General features: G+C 46.7%; 1 protein-coding gene across 2 annotated transcripts in view; it reads left to right on the forward strand.

Annotated features, from left to right (window-relative positions):
* TTLL9 (tubulin tyrosine ligase like 9) overlaps positions 1–15,312 on the forward strand; it is a 70,087-nt gene that overhangs the window by 46,265 nt on the left and 8,510 nt on the right. For both annotated transcript variants that reach the window (XM_068263733.1, XM_068263734.1), the window contains 2 exons: positions 4,639–4,697; positions 8,374–8,570. In XM_068263733.1, coding sequence (XP_068119834.1) covers positions 4,639–4,697; positions 8,374–8,570 — 256 coding nt within the window. The remainder of the gene's footprint in view (positions 1–4,638; positions 4,698–8,373; positions 8,571–15,312) is intronic.

Genomic DNA, 15,312 nt, shown 5'->3' on the forward strand with positions numbered 1-15,312 from the left:
GATATCAGATAGAGGTTCAAAAGATAACTAAGAAGAGAAGCACTGCCCTGTTTGACCGCATTATTCTGAGAATGATCACTGTATGAGCAGGACGCCAGGCGGAAGCCAGCACTGCATGTTGAGGCTTTTAGCAGAGGAACAGATGGGGTGTGCTGCATCCGGCTTTACATTAAAAAATAAAGAGGCCCTTAATGAGATGATTCTCGCCATGAAGTTATTGATCAGCAAAGCGGTGGGAGATCGCCTGCCTTGTTTATGGTTATTCCGCTTATCGACTCGCGCTTATATCTCAGCCAAGCGGGCAGCTGGCAGCTCCCAGACGTCTCTGCGGAACATGCGGGGAAAGCGGCTGCTCGCTGCAGAATGGCTCACCCCTCGCCAGAACGCCACTCGCTAAACAACCCGAACCAAGTCCACATTCATGGGTACGCGATCCAGCTCAAGGCGTCCAGGTGTTGTATGAGAATAAATTAAGGGCTCTTTTCCATGGACATTTGATAAGCAGTGAAATGCCTCTCAAACTCTCACAACTGCTCGCTGCTGCCTGGTAACTGCTCACTGCTGCCTGACAACTGCTTGCTGAGCACACAGTTCAACTGTACGGGGAAAAGAGACCTTGAACTCTCATTCAGCCACACACCTATTCATGCCTGGAATAGTAAAGTGTGCATTAAAGGGAACATGAAATAACTTTAAAAAAAGAAGTTTTAAAGAGACTCCGTAACAAAAATTGCATCCTGTTTTTTATCATTCTACAAGTTCCAAAAGCTATTCTAATGTGTTCTGGCTTACTGCAGCACTTTATACTATCACAGTCTCTGTAATAAATCAATGTATCTTTCCCCTGTCAGACTTGTCAGCCTGTGTCTGGAAGGCTGCCAAGTTCTTCAGTGTTGTGGTTCTGCTATGAACTCCCCCCTCAGGGGGGAAAGAAACACACAAATGATCTCTTGAGATTCAAAAGGAACGCTGTATACAGCCTGCTTGTGTATGGATGTATTTTCTATGTGTGGACATACTCTACATCAATCTACTTCCTGTTTTGGTGGCCATTTTGTTTGTTTATAAACAAACTTTTTAAAACTGTTTTTAACCACTTTTAAAGCGGCAAGGAGCGGCGAAATTGTGACAGAGGGTAATAGGAGATGTCCCCTAACGCACTGGTATGTTTACTTTTGTGCGATTTTAACAATACAGATTCTCTTTAAGCCTTTTTTTTACAAACTGTTGAACTGTGTGCTCAGCAAGCAGTTACCAAGCAGCAGTGAGCAGTTACCAGGCAGCAACGAGCGGTTACCAGGCAGCAGTGAGCAGTTGTGAGAGTTTGAGAGGCATTTAAGTGCTTATCAGCAGTCCGTGGAAAAGAGGCCTTACTTACCTGGGGCTTTTGCCAGCACCCGCAGCTGCCCTAAAGAAACTTAGACGGTTTGGGGAACTAGAAGGTTGTTCCAGGACGGCGCGGCCACGGGGGCTGGCAGAAGCCCCATGTAAGTGAAACGTTTTATTTTTTTTATTTTTTAAAGTTATTTCAGTTCCCCGTTAATTAACAATGCATAATGTCTCATACTTTTTACAGTACACCCAACTTCCGAACAGCAGGCCGATACAAACAGTATGAAAATGGGAACAAGTCAAGAATGTTTTTTTCAAAAAGACCTTTGTGAAAATCAAATTTTAAAAAAATTCATAGAAATACTAGAACTCAGTGGAATGGCATTTTGCTGCGGTACACTGTACTGTATAGCGAGTGCCGTGTTCTGCATACACATTTTATACATTTTAAAGCAAACCTGTGATCCAGTGCTGGGATCATCTGGAAGTTTGCGAGGATTACATGAAATCAATTCATTTTCAAAAGCGTAATCCTCTATAATAAAACCCTACTGTCTCTGCGTCCCGTGTCCCTGTGTGTGTCCCACTCTGCGCATGTGCAGGGCCGCAGAGACAGTGAGGGGGAGTGATGTGCGGCGAGCGATGACGGGCAAAGGGGCGGACGGGCCGGCGGGTGGGCGGGCGCACGGCAGAAATGTGCATGCGCGGCGGGTGCATACGCAGTGACAGAACTAGCCCATTTTTAAACGGGCTTAGGTCCACTAGTTACTTATAATTGTAATTGCAAAATTTTCTGTGAAATCAACAGGACTGAAGGAGGCACAAAGGGGGACAAATGCAAAGGTTTCTGCCAGTCTCAGTTGCGCTCTTTTTGTTTGTTTTTAGCCATGTTCATTGGATCACAGAGCTGCATATGAGCAGGATTGCCTGATCGCACCAAAAGGGGATACTCCAAAACCCCATTCTATCGCTACCTTTTCCTGTTGAGATAACACTGCCATTTTATTGGACAGAACAAGGCTCTAGTTGCTGTCCAAACGGCTCTCCATGTTCCCTCACTACCTATTCAGTAAGGAGTCCTTGGGCAAGAATTCATAATACTGCAGGGAGGCCTGTTGAGCACACCCTAAAGGTGACCATACACTAATAGATGCCAACCAGATCGGCCATCAGTTAGATCTTCTCTGGTCGAATCTGATCAGAGAGGAACCTATTAACTGCCCACACACTGTAAACAGATTTTCAATAGATTTCAGCATGAATGAAATCTATGGAAAATCTGTGGAGCTGCCCCCTTCTGGGTCATCCGGGTCTCCCCCAAAGCAGGAAACGTGGGCTCCCGCTATCATTAGAAACTGCGACGCTGCATAGGCGCAATTAAAAATGGCAATTATAGTGTGAGATTTCGGCGCCCGAAAGCAGATAGATTCGCTATTTATCGGGCGCCCATAGCGTGAAATTTGGTATCGGGCACCAAAATTCATAGTAAGGACGCCCTACTGTATAAATAACAAATTTTACGGGCACCTGTACAAAATGATCGGAATAGCGGCAGGGATTAGTTAAGTGTGTGTATGGGGAGGTGGTACTGGTTACGGTTAGGCCTGGAGGAGGGTGATTTTAAGCGTTAGTCATGATGGGGGAGTGGTTAAGGTTAGGCATCGGTAAAGGAGGGTTCTGTGTGAGAATAGTGTTAGGTTGAGTTGTAGTAAAATATCTGTATTATTTTCCGATAATTTGCATTTAAAACGTAAAATATTAATTTCTACTAGCGGAAATTGGGTGCCCAAATTTCCTTGCGCCCCTTATTCATGCACGCGGTCTCCCCCACCTAATGTGCTCCCCCGGGTGTTGTCAGCGGAGGCTAGTCTTGCCTGTCTCAGCTGTCTCACCTGTACACCCCCCCCCCCCCTTTACTCCTGTGTCCTTGCAGTCCCTCCTGTATGTAAATTATTGCAACTCTCCTCTATCACCTAGGCTAGGTGATGTGATGCTAATAATTCCATGTTAAGGCATAGTTTATGCAAATTTATTTAACTTGGTATTGGACCAATCAAATAAAGCAGTCAATTCCCAAACTGCATATATTTACATAAAATGTACACCAATTAATGAGCTTATTATTGACCATCCCTAGATAGGATTACTATCGGGCAGTTGAACTGTTTGTTCAGTGAGCAGTTTCCAGGCAGCAGTAAACAGTTACCAGGCAGAAGCAAGCAGTTGTGAGTTTGAGAGGCATTTCAGGGCCCATTCACACTTGCTGATCGCACGTTTTGCTCTGGCGTTTTTTGGCTATTAACTCCAAAAAAATCACCATTCATACCTGGCAATTTTTTAGCGATCGCGTTTTGCGCCGCTTTTATAGCACTAAGGCGCGATCGCTGGGAAATCGCCTGAAAGTGGTGCAGGCTACGCGTTTGTGTTTAGCATTTTTGGCCGATTTGCGGCGATAAGCGCAAACCGCCCAAATGAGAACGGGCCCATAGACTTTTATTACCCTAGCGCTTTGAAAAGTGCTAGCGTTTGAGCGTTTTGCCAAAATCTCTGGCAAAACGCTTAAGTGTGAATGGGCTCTCACTGCCTATAATTTTCCATGGACTGCTTGCTGCTGCCTGAAAACAGCTCACTGCTGCCTGGTAACTTCTTGCTAAGCACACAGCTCAACAGTCTGTGGAAAAGAGGTCTTATTTATGCTGGCTTGCTGGAGACTGACAGAAAGAGGCGATATGCTGGCTTGCTGGAGACTGACAGAAAGAGGCGATATGCTGGCTTGCTGGAGACTGACTGAAAGAGGCGATATTCAGGCCTCTTTTACACGGACAGTTGATAGGCAGTGAAATGCCTCTCAAACTCTCACAACTGCTTGCTGCTGCCTGGTAACTGCTCACTGTTGCCTGATAACTGCTCACTGCTGCCTGGTAACTGCTTGCTGAGCACTCAGTTCAACAGTCTGTGGAAAAGAGGCCTTATGGTGCCCATACATGGTACAATTTTTCATTTTTTTTTATTAGATAATTTTGTTCGATTATTCCGTTAGATCAAATATAAAGATTTTCCCAACATATCCGATCGGATTTTTATTGAAAAAAAAACGGGATAATCGTTCGTTTTTCTTGATCGAAAAAAACAATTAATTTCAACTTTCATTCGATTTGATCATTTTGGTCGAATAAATGAGAAATTGAAAGTTTTTATTGGCCCGTGTATGGGCACCATTACAGTAGGTACTGACGCACAAGCACATGATGTTATTTATGGTTCATTTTATCCCCACTGGAATGCTTCTTTAACTCAGGAATCCAGATATTCACCTGACCAATGTGGCCGTGCAGAAGACAGCGCCGGACTATGATCCAGAAAAGGTGAGAGAAGCGCATACTATGGACAGCGGAGTCTGAGGCCTGGAACCCACTGAAATCCGCAAACGCAAAACACAACCGCTAGCGTTTTGCTTTTCGCGTTTTTATCCTGATTGGTCCTGTGAATTATTTTTAATTTTGTTACAGTGTGCTGAACCACAAAACGCTAGCAAAACCGCTCAGTTTAGGTTTTGCTGAGCGTTTCTGCTAGCGTTTCAATACTTTACATTGAAGCGCTAACGCTCCCAAAATGCTGCAGGTCCTGCGTTTGCGTTTCTGGGAAACGCAAACGCTCCTGTGGAAGTTGCCCCATCCATTAACATCAGCTGAGCGTTTTGGCAAAACGCTAGCGTATCGCAGCGCTGCCAAAATGCTCAAAAAAACGCTCTTGTGGGTTCCAGCCCAGATTGTTGGTCTATTTGCAAGGCTGGATTGACACTTTTATGCCCCTAGGCTTCCCATTCTTGTGCAGCGGTCACCCTCCCTTTTCCATGTGCTACAGCCTCTCTTTCATGTACTGCTAACAATTTGAGTCCTCCTTTTTTTTTTATTCACGGCCCCTTTTCTATATGCTGCAAACCCTTGGCTTGGCCTTTCCAGAAAGTCTAAGGCTGCATTTCCACTTGTGCGGTGCGGAATCGCAGGGAAATCACCGCAGACAAAATCGCATGCGGGTGCGATTTTGCATGCGTTTTTTCCCGTGATTTCGCATAGGGTAGTAGGTGGGCGATTTTAACCTCCTTAGCGGTAACCCTGTGTGTGACACGGGGTAAGCCGCCGGAGGGTGCCGCTCAGGCCCTGCTCGCCGCCGCCGCGCGCCCGATCGCCGCTATCCGGTGCGGCGCGCGGCACCCCCCCCCCCAGACCCCTGCGCTGCCTGGCCAATCAGTGCCAGGCAGCGACAAGGGGTGGATCGGGTCTCCCAATGACGTCCAGACGTCGGTGACGTCATCCCGCCCCGTCGCCATGGCGACGGGGGAAGCCCTCCACGAAATCCCGTTCTTTGAACGGGATTTCCTGATCGCCTATCGCCGGAGGCGATCGGCGGGGCTGGGGGGATGCCGCTGAGCAGCGGCTATCATGTAGCGAGCCCTGGGCTCGCTACATGATTTAAAAAAAATAAATAAAAAAAAAACTGCTGCGCTGCCCCCTGGCGGTATTTTTCATACCGCCAAGGGGGTTAACCATGTCACTGCCTGTGTAAATTAACATTACCTCCTATGCGAAATCGCGGGGAAAAAAGGCATGCCAAAACCACATGCGATTTCCCTATTAGATACATTGTATGCGATTCGCTTAGCGGTGTGCGGGGAGTGAATTCTGACGTGCAGATTTTCCCCGCACACAAAAACGCTCCGCACAACGCACAAGTGGAAACAGGCCCATCCACTTGTATTGGCTGTGCGAATCCGCATGCGGACAACGCATGCGGATTCGCTTTAGTGGAAATGAGCCCTAAAATTACTCCAGAACTGGGTAAAAATGTTGATACTTACCTCAGTAGTGGGAAGACTCTTGATGGTCCAGAGGCATCCTGGATCCTTCTGCAGACCACTGTTCCAGTGCAGGGACCCTCTGTTCCTGTTCAACTTGCACCAGTTGCATAAGGGTTTCGTTAGGGATTAATGTTACAAGATGGGTAGCTCCATCCTACACATATCATGGCTGTGCCTGGTAGGAAGTCCTTTCAGATTTTGTAACTTACTAGATAAGACAAATAACATTTGCGCTTTTCTCCTGGAGGACTCAAAGCGCCAGAGCTGCAGCCACTAGGGCACACTCAGCAGCAGTGTTAACCACCCTGGCGTTCTGATTAAATCGCCAGGGTGGCTGCGGGAGGGTTTTTTTTAAAATAAAAAAAAACATTTCATGCAGCCAACTGAAAGTTGGCTGCATGAAAGCCCACTAGAGGGCGCTCCGGAGGCGATCTTCCGCTCGCCTCCGGCGCCCAGAATAAACAAGGAAGGCCGCAATGAGCGGCCTTCCTTGTTTTGCTTACATCGTCGCCATAGCGACGAGCGGAGTGACGTCATCGACGTCAGCCGACGTCCTGACGTCAGCCGCCTCCGATCCAGCCCTTCGCGCTGGCCGGAACTTTTTGTTCCGGCTACGCTGGGCTCAGGCGGCTGGGGGGACCCTCTTTCGCCGCTGCTCGCGGCGGATCGCCGCAGAGCGGCGGCGATCAGGCAGCACACGCGGCTGGCAAAGTGCCAGCTGCGTGTGCTGCACTTTATTTGACGAAAATCGGCCCAGCAGGGCCTGAGCGGCAGCCTCTGGCGGTGTTGGACGAGCTGAGCTCGTCCAGACCGCTCAGCAGGTTAAGGCTTGTCCAAGGTTTCCTTACTTTAAAGGTGATGGCTTACTGACCAGGAAGAGCCAAGATTGGAACCCTGGTCTCCTGTGTCAGAGACACATCTCTCTCTTATCTAAAATCTCTTGGGAATGGGCCAGAGTTTTCTGTCATGCTGCCCCTATCCTTTGGAATTCCAATCCCTACCACACCCAGCAAAGACAGCCCCTTCCCTGGAGCTATTCAAATCCACACTGAAAAACCAACTGTTTAGCCTGGCATCTGCAGACTTAAAGAGAACCTGAACTGGAAATAAACATACACAGGTCATACTTACCTCCCGTGTAGTCAACTCCACAATCTTTCTCCTCCCCTGTGTCCCATTTGTCCACTGTGATCAATGGAATTCTCCGTCCTCCATTTTAAAAATGGCCATTACCCCTTAACAGCTTCTTGGTCAGCACACTGTTAAACTGTAATACCACCCACCTGAGCCATATGGAAACATGGACATTACCTTGCACATTCAGTTGTAACTGACAGCTGCTGGTATATAACTGACAGCAACTGGTATATTTCAGTTCTGACAAAATATTGTCTCTAAGATTGAACCGCGCATGAGCAGGGCTCTCACGACGTCCGGCATGGTGACGCGTAGCCGGCCGGCGTAATGCCGCAACTGTCCACAGCGGGAAACAGACCTGACGACTTCAGTCCAAAGTCGTCCTGGGACCGGGATCAGGAAAAGAGCCAGGAGGACACTGGGGGACGTTGTGGTCTACCATGGGTTGGAGGAAGCCCCAGGTAAATGTAAATTGTTTTTTTTAACCTGCTCAGGGTCCCTTTAAGGCAGCCTTTCTCAACCTTTTTACCCTGGAGGAAACCTGTAAATAACGTTTGCATCTCAAGGAACCCCTGCAAACTATTTTTTTATCCGAGGAACACCCGCATGGTCTTTAAAAGTAGGTGAGGCTCTTTATTTTACTAGCCCCTATTACACTGACACTCATTATACTGTCTCCTTATCCTAGTGCCTTTTTTTTTTAATGTGCTCATTATTATTCTGTCCCACAAGTAAGTGCTGTTTTTTTTTTTTACAGTACCCCCTCCCCCCCCCCCCCCCGTGCAATTTGCTCTACTATACTTCCCCTATGATGGATGAAAATGCCAAGGAACCCTGGTTGAGAAACCTGCTTTAAGGTGTGCAAAAAACAACAATTTCAGCGTCAGTCTTGGGGATTCATAGGCTGAAATGGAAAGATATTTTTGGAGAAAATCAAATTGCAGAAAGTCTTGTTGGGCACTGATAGGGTAGTGGCAGTATTCAGTAACAGTGAAGTTTTGCTTTAATCCTGTAGAATATCACGCGTTGTCGTTCTTCCTCCCCAGGGATGTAAGTGGATGATCCAACAGCTTCGCCATTACCTGACCGCCAAACATGGCCCAGAAGCAGTGGAGACCCTCTTCCAAAACATGGACAACATCTTCATCAAGAGCCTGCAGAGCGTCCAGAAGATCATCATTAATGACAAGCACTGCTTCGAACTGTACGGCTACGACATCCTACTGGACCAAGACCTCAAGCCGTAAGCAGACACCTTCCATATGGTCAGAGCACAATTGTAGGCCTGGTACCTCAGCCAATCACCTCTCACATTCGATATTGGGTGGCCAACGTTTATGATGAAGCACTACTCCAAAAAAGGAGAGACTTTGGAACCCTAGACACCAGTACAACCTAATTCAAAACCTCTGTCTCTACATGTGCTTTACAAAATCATTTTTATTATTGGCGTACAAAAATTTCCAGCAAATGCAATTCATCAACCCTTTTGCTGGAAATTTTTGTACGCCAATAATAAAAATGATTTTGTACAGCACATGTAGAGACAGAGGTTTTGAATTAGGTTGTACCTCAGCCAATCACACTTGGCTGTCACTAACAAGTCTCTGTGGAGTTTCAGGCCCTTATTCAATTCACTTTCTCAAATTTTTAATCTTCGGTTTCAAATAAAGGTGCTGATACATCAGGCGATGATGGGCAGATCGACCAAGAGACAGATCTCTCTCTGATCGAATCTGAGCAGATAGAGATCTGTTGGCTGCCCATTTTGACATTGCATCTGCCCGCCGACCCCCAATGTAAAACGTGCCCAGTGCAGTATACTGGTCTGTGTCTGCTGCTGGCTCCATCAGCATACACGCACCCCACGTGGTTGCTGGCTTATACGTGGGTGTGTGAATGACCTCACACAAGTCCATCGCCGTCTTGATATCGTTTGCCATTACCGCTGCGCACCCGATCGACCACGACGCACAACATCTTGCTGCATGTCGATATACAGTGGGTTGCAAAAGTATTCGCCCCCCTTGAAGTTTTCCACATTTTGTCATATTACTGCCACAAACATGAAACAATTTTATTGGAATTCCACATGAAAGACCAACACAAAGTGGTGTACACATGAGAAGTGGAACGAAAATCATACATGATTCCAAACATTTTTTTTACAAATAACTGCAAAGTGGTGTGTGCATAATTATTTGGCCCCCTTTGATCTGAGTACAGTCAGTTGCCTATAGAAATTGCCTGATGAGTGCTAATGACTATATAGAGTGCACCTGTGTGTAATCTAATGTCAGTACAAATACAGCTGCTCTGTGACGGCCTCAGAGGTTGTCTAAGAGAATATCGCTGGCCATACACTGGCCCGATTTGCCGCCGTTTCGACAGCAGATTCGATCACTGGGATCGAATCTGCTGCCAATCGTTCGCTCTACACGCCGAATTTCGATCCATTCCGTCCGATCCCGTCGATCGCGCCGTGCGGAAAATAACCGTCGATCGTTCGCGGGTAAAGAGTGCATCGCTAGCGGCATTTGAGTGCCCGACGACCGACGCAATAGAGCTGCAATACATTACCTGCTCCGCCGGCGCGACTCCCGGGTCTCTGCTCTTTTTCTCCGCTCTGGTCTGGTCTCCGGCATGCTTCCCTTCTTCCTGTCCCGGCAGGAAGTTTAAACAGTAGAGGGCGCTCTACTGTTTAAACTTCCCCCAGACAGGAAGAAGGGAAGCATGCTGGACCTGGAGACCAGACCAGAGCGGAGAAGAAGAACGGAGACCCGGGAGTCGCGCCGGCGGAGCAGGTAATGTATGCGGGATGGGGGGGAAGCGGCAGCAGCACAACCACCACAGATTGTGAACGGTTTCAGGCTGAAATCGGTTCACAATCTGTTTGCAGTTAAGGTAGCCATACGATCCCTCTCTGATCAGATTCGATCAGATAGGGATCTGTCTGTTGGTCGAATCTGATGGCAAATCGACCAGTGTATGGCTACCTTATTAGGAGCAACAACACCGTGAAGTCCAAAGAACACCCAAGACAGGTCAGGGATCAAGTTATTGAGAAATTTAAAGCAGGCTTAGGCTACAAAAAGATTTCCAAAGCCTTGAACATCCCACGGAGCACTGTTCAAGTGATCATTCAGAAATGGAAGGAGTATGGCACAACTGTAAACCTACCAAGACAAGGCCATCCACCTAAACTCACAGGCCGAATAAGGAGAGCGCTGATCAGAAATGCAGTCAAGAGGCCCATGGTGACTCTGGACGAGCTGCAGAGATCTACAGCTCAGGTGGGGGAATCTGTCCATAGGACAACTATTAGTCATGCACTGTACAAAGTTGGCCTTTATGGAAGAGTGGCAAGAAGAAAGGCATTGTTAACCGAAAAGCATAAGAAGTCATGTTTGCAGTTTGCCACAAGCCATGTGGGGGACACAGCAACCATGTGGAAGAAGGTGCTCTGGTCAGATGAGACCAAAATGGAACTTTTTGGCCAAAATGCAAAACGCTATGTGTGGCGGAAAACTAACACTGCACATCACTCTGAACACACCACCCCCACTGTCAAATATGGTGGTGGCAACATCATGCTCTGGGGGTGCTTCTCTTCAGCAGGGACAGGGAAGCTGGTCAGAGTTGATGGGAAGATAGATGGAGCCAAATACAGGGCTAACTTGGAAGAAAACCTCTTGGAGACTGCAAAAGACTTGAGACTGGGGCGGAGGTTCACCTTCCAGCAAGACAATGACCCTAAACATAAAGCCAGGGCAACAATGGAATGGTTTAAAACAAAACATATCTATGTGTTAGAATGGCCCAGTCAAAGTCCCGATCTAAATCCAATCGAGAATCTGTGGCAAGATCTGAAAACTGCTGTTCACAAACGCTGTCCATCTAATCTGACTGAGCTGGAGCTGTTTGGCAAAGAAGAATGGGCAAGGATTTCAGACTCTAGATGTGCAAAGCTGGTAGAGACATACCCTAAAAGACTGGCAGCTGTAATTGCAGCAAAAGGTGGTTCTACAAAGTATTGACTCAGGGGGCCGAATAATTATGCACACCCCACTTTGCAGTTATTTATTTGTAAAAAATGTTTGGAATCATGTATGATTTTCGTTCCACTTCTCACGTGTACACCACTTTGTATTGGTCTTTCACGTGGAATTCCAATAAAATGGATTCATGTTTGTGGCAGTAATGTGACAAAATGTGGAAAACTTCAAGGGGGACGTATACTTTTGCAACCCACTGTACATGCAACCAATTTCATTGATTGCATCGTCAATCGGCATGCTCTTGGTGGGACTGATTTTTCATCTGATTTGATAATGATCTAATCGAGCCCAACATTTTTTTTAATAATTAACTAATCAGATGGTTGATTGGCCGCCAAGTCTAGAGATGTATGGCCACCTTAACTTTTCAGCACTCTGCAATTGAAAAAGTACCAAAAAGTAGGTGAAAAAGTACTATAAAAATCCTGAGTATTTTCTTGCTTGCTGGTGGCTTAAAAGGCATTTTATTGATAAGATGTGAAAACATAAACTCGGAGACAACTTAGGAGAAAAAGTGAATTGGATTTGGCCCACTGTGAGCCCAGTTGTTTTTTGGCTACACTTCTCCAAATCAGAAGCCTAGTTATGCCAACTCCAACCCAAACATCAGCTCGCTTTTGCCCCACCCCTCTCACAGCAATGAAGCAGGGCCATAACACTCTGGCCTTTGTATCAGTATAGAGCCCAAGCTTGGATCATGTGGTGGCAATTATAGTGGAGTAAGTCAACTCCAAGAAAGATAGGGAGGCAGCCATATGCTACAGGGTCACGTTAAATTTGAATGTTTATTGCACTTTTTTGGGGGGATTTTTTTCTTTTTATTAGCTTTGTATTTTATTACAAGATGGTAAAACATAACAACTCCATTCTCTTCACCCACCCTAGACAATGCTAAATTATAAGGAAGAAATGTGCCCCCTGGAAGATCAGTTCTATCTGGGTATCCGCTATGATGGTTTTGTGGGGTATATCTTGTCCTGTATATGGGGACAAAAATAAATAAATGAAGCCCAGAGTGGGGTAGATGACCCTTCCCTGAGTGTGCTGACGCTGATCGTTATCCTCGGGCCTCTCCCCTTATTCCCTATCCCTCTAAATATTTATCAGGATCCGCCAGTCAAATGATTTTCAAGGACACTCCCCCTAGCCATGCGATCCAGTACTGCGCAATTTCCAAACCACAAGTGCACAGCAAAACAAGCACTTATCTACAAGTGCTTTCTTTCACTGCGCAGGCGCAGATCGAAACTTGTGCCTGCGTTCAGAATTGCTCTGCGCCCCTCTTCTGGGAGGTGTGGGAGCTAAGGGGGTGCACCAAGGATAATGCGCAGCAGCAGCACTGTTGGGGAAGGTAGTCTAGCCCACCATGGCAAACACGTCGATTAGAGAGCAGGAGATTTGGGCGAAGCCGGCGCCATCATAGACCGTAATAGTGATTACGGCTATAGCAGCGTACAGAGAGTACCTTCAGCGCTGTCAGATGACGGAGCTGAAGTTACTTTTAAAACTGTAATTCGGCCTCCAGCAACAGCTGGCAGCCAAATTACATCATTCACCACCATCCACGTAGACCTGGAGGGGGAATAGTAATTAACGCCGCCGGGACTTGTGCAGGAGGAGCAGGATAAGCCACACTGGCTGCATCCTGCGCCCAAGTCTCCCGGTGGCGATTTAACTAGTACGCCACCATAGGCCTCATTCAATATGTTGTTTCCTGGTTTTCCAGTGGTACTTTAAGCTGTATAACTGTCTCTAGTGGAGAGAAATACCCCAGTCATACTGTCTACTGTGTCAGACCATTCTGCTGTAGATGGATTTTCTAGATCTTTACACCAAGGTTTAGTAGGAATTATTGAGCCTCCGGAGTGTTTTGTGGAGCAATTACCCTTATTCACGTTCAACGATATCTTAATCAATTGATGGCGTATGAAAATGCCCTTAAGTCTGATTTAATGTACCTGGCAGCCATTTATGTACTGTATGGCTTAAAGCTGAAGAAAGCTAAACAGCATAACGTAAGATAGTTTGTATTTGTTCTTAAATTGCTGGGTTAGTAAAGTCTCCCCTAGTGCTACATATTCTACTTTCAGTTCCAAAGTGGGCCCAAATCAGTGGGTCAGGGATGGAATACAGGAGGGGGTCTGTTCTCCCACATCAAATATTTATTGTACTGCATATTCATCTATAGAAGTCTACTGTAATGTTTGACCCTCTTGATTTGGAAACGGTGAGGACTAAAGTATAAGTCAGCACAACAAACATAGCCCTGCAACACCCCCCCCCCCCCCCCCCCCATAAGTAGTCTAAGTAATGCTTGCTTCCCCTCCCCCCAAAAAATACACAATACAGCCCCCGCCCCCCCAGGCTTACCTAGGGTAACCAGTGCGATGCCTATGGCTAACACTGAAATCCACCCAGGGGAAAAGGGAGGGGGGGGGGTTGCACCATCCAAAAAATTAAAGGTGCTGTCATTTTGTGAAATTGATTGTATCCAAGTTGACATGAAGCATGGCCTGTAAGACTGAAGTATGGCAGTGGGCCAGCCTGTACATATCCCCCAAATAACAATTAGGCAGCTTGTCCCCCCAAAAATGTAAACAGGCAGCAGAAAACCCACCAGATAAAAAATAAAATCTCTATGGAGAACACCAGGGACATTGGTGCAGCGCCTACAGTACAAGGAGCCCAGGGCAAATGCCATACCTGCACCCCTGTAGATACACCTTCCATGCTACAGAGCAGATATAAGCAGATTAGCATAGCTACCCATTCCTACATGAGCACATTCTGTCTGTAGTGTTATTCATCTTCAGTACCTTGTGGTTCAGAACCCGAATACACACATTCAGCACAGAACAGCAGGTTGGGTGCGTTTCATTTATCTCCAATACTTACACCTTTCGGGTTGGAAGGAGGAAGACAAGACAAATAACATTTATATTGCTCTTTTCTCCTGGCAGACGCAAAGCACCAGAGCTGTAGCAATTACAGCGCGCCCTGAAAGGCAGTAGCAGTATTAGGGAGTCTTGCCCAAGGTCTCCTCACTAAATTGGTGCAGGCTTACTGAACAGGAAGAGCTGAGATTTGAACCCCGGTCTCCTGTGTCAGAGGAGGAAGTACGAAACGCACCCCGTCCTGCTGGTTTGTGCTAACTGCATGTGTTTGGATTCCAAACCTCGCATTGCCGGAGTCAAACAACACTACTACTAGCAAGCCTCTCGTGTGTCTGTTCCCATATCCCTGCAGTGCTTTATTAGTCATGGCAGATGGCCCTGCAGTAGTAGTGCTGGTTCTCTGCCCAGGTGTCTCAATGTGTATGTATGCCAAAGGACAGATCAAGTCAGGCATAAAACGAAAAATATATTTATTTCAGCTCAGTTGCAAGCAATTTAAACCAAACATGCATGAGATATACTGTAACAACTGATAAACTACCAGCTGTGCTCAGAGCCACGATGTGCCGTCACCTGCAGTACAGTAACCAATCAGCTGTCGCCAGCTAAGCACACGTTAACCAAAACTGGATCCTGATTGGTTCTTACACATTTCTTCAAAATGTTACCTACTTATATGTTTTATATACAGTAGAATCCCTTCATAGTACACTCCATGGGACCAGGCAAAGTCATTTACTATATTAGAAGTTTACTATATCAGAAATGGTCATATTTAAAGGGGTTCTGTGGAGTCCTTCAAAAAAACAAACTGACACTTACCTGGGGCTTCTATCAGCCCCCTGTAGCTGTAATGTCCCACGCTGTCCTCCTCTGAAAACTCCTTCTCCACCGCCGGTCCCGATCTAATTACGCGTGTTACGCGTCTGCGGCGCTCCCGTCTCCGGGAGCATACTGCGCAGCAGTACAACAAAACCTTGTACTGCGCCTGCACGGTAAGCTCCCGGAGACGCGAGCGGGAGCACGCATTATT

This window comes from Hyperolius riggenbachi, chromosome 12 (assembly GCF_040937935.1).
Source record: "Hyperolius riggenbachi isolate aHypRig1 chromosome 12, aHypRig1.pri, whole genome shotgun sequence".
Taxonomy (NCBI): Eukaryota; Metazoa; Chordata; class Amphibia; order Anura; family Hyperoliidae; genus Hyperolius; species Hyperolius riggenbachi.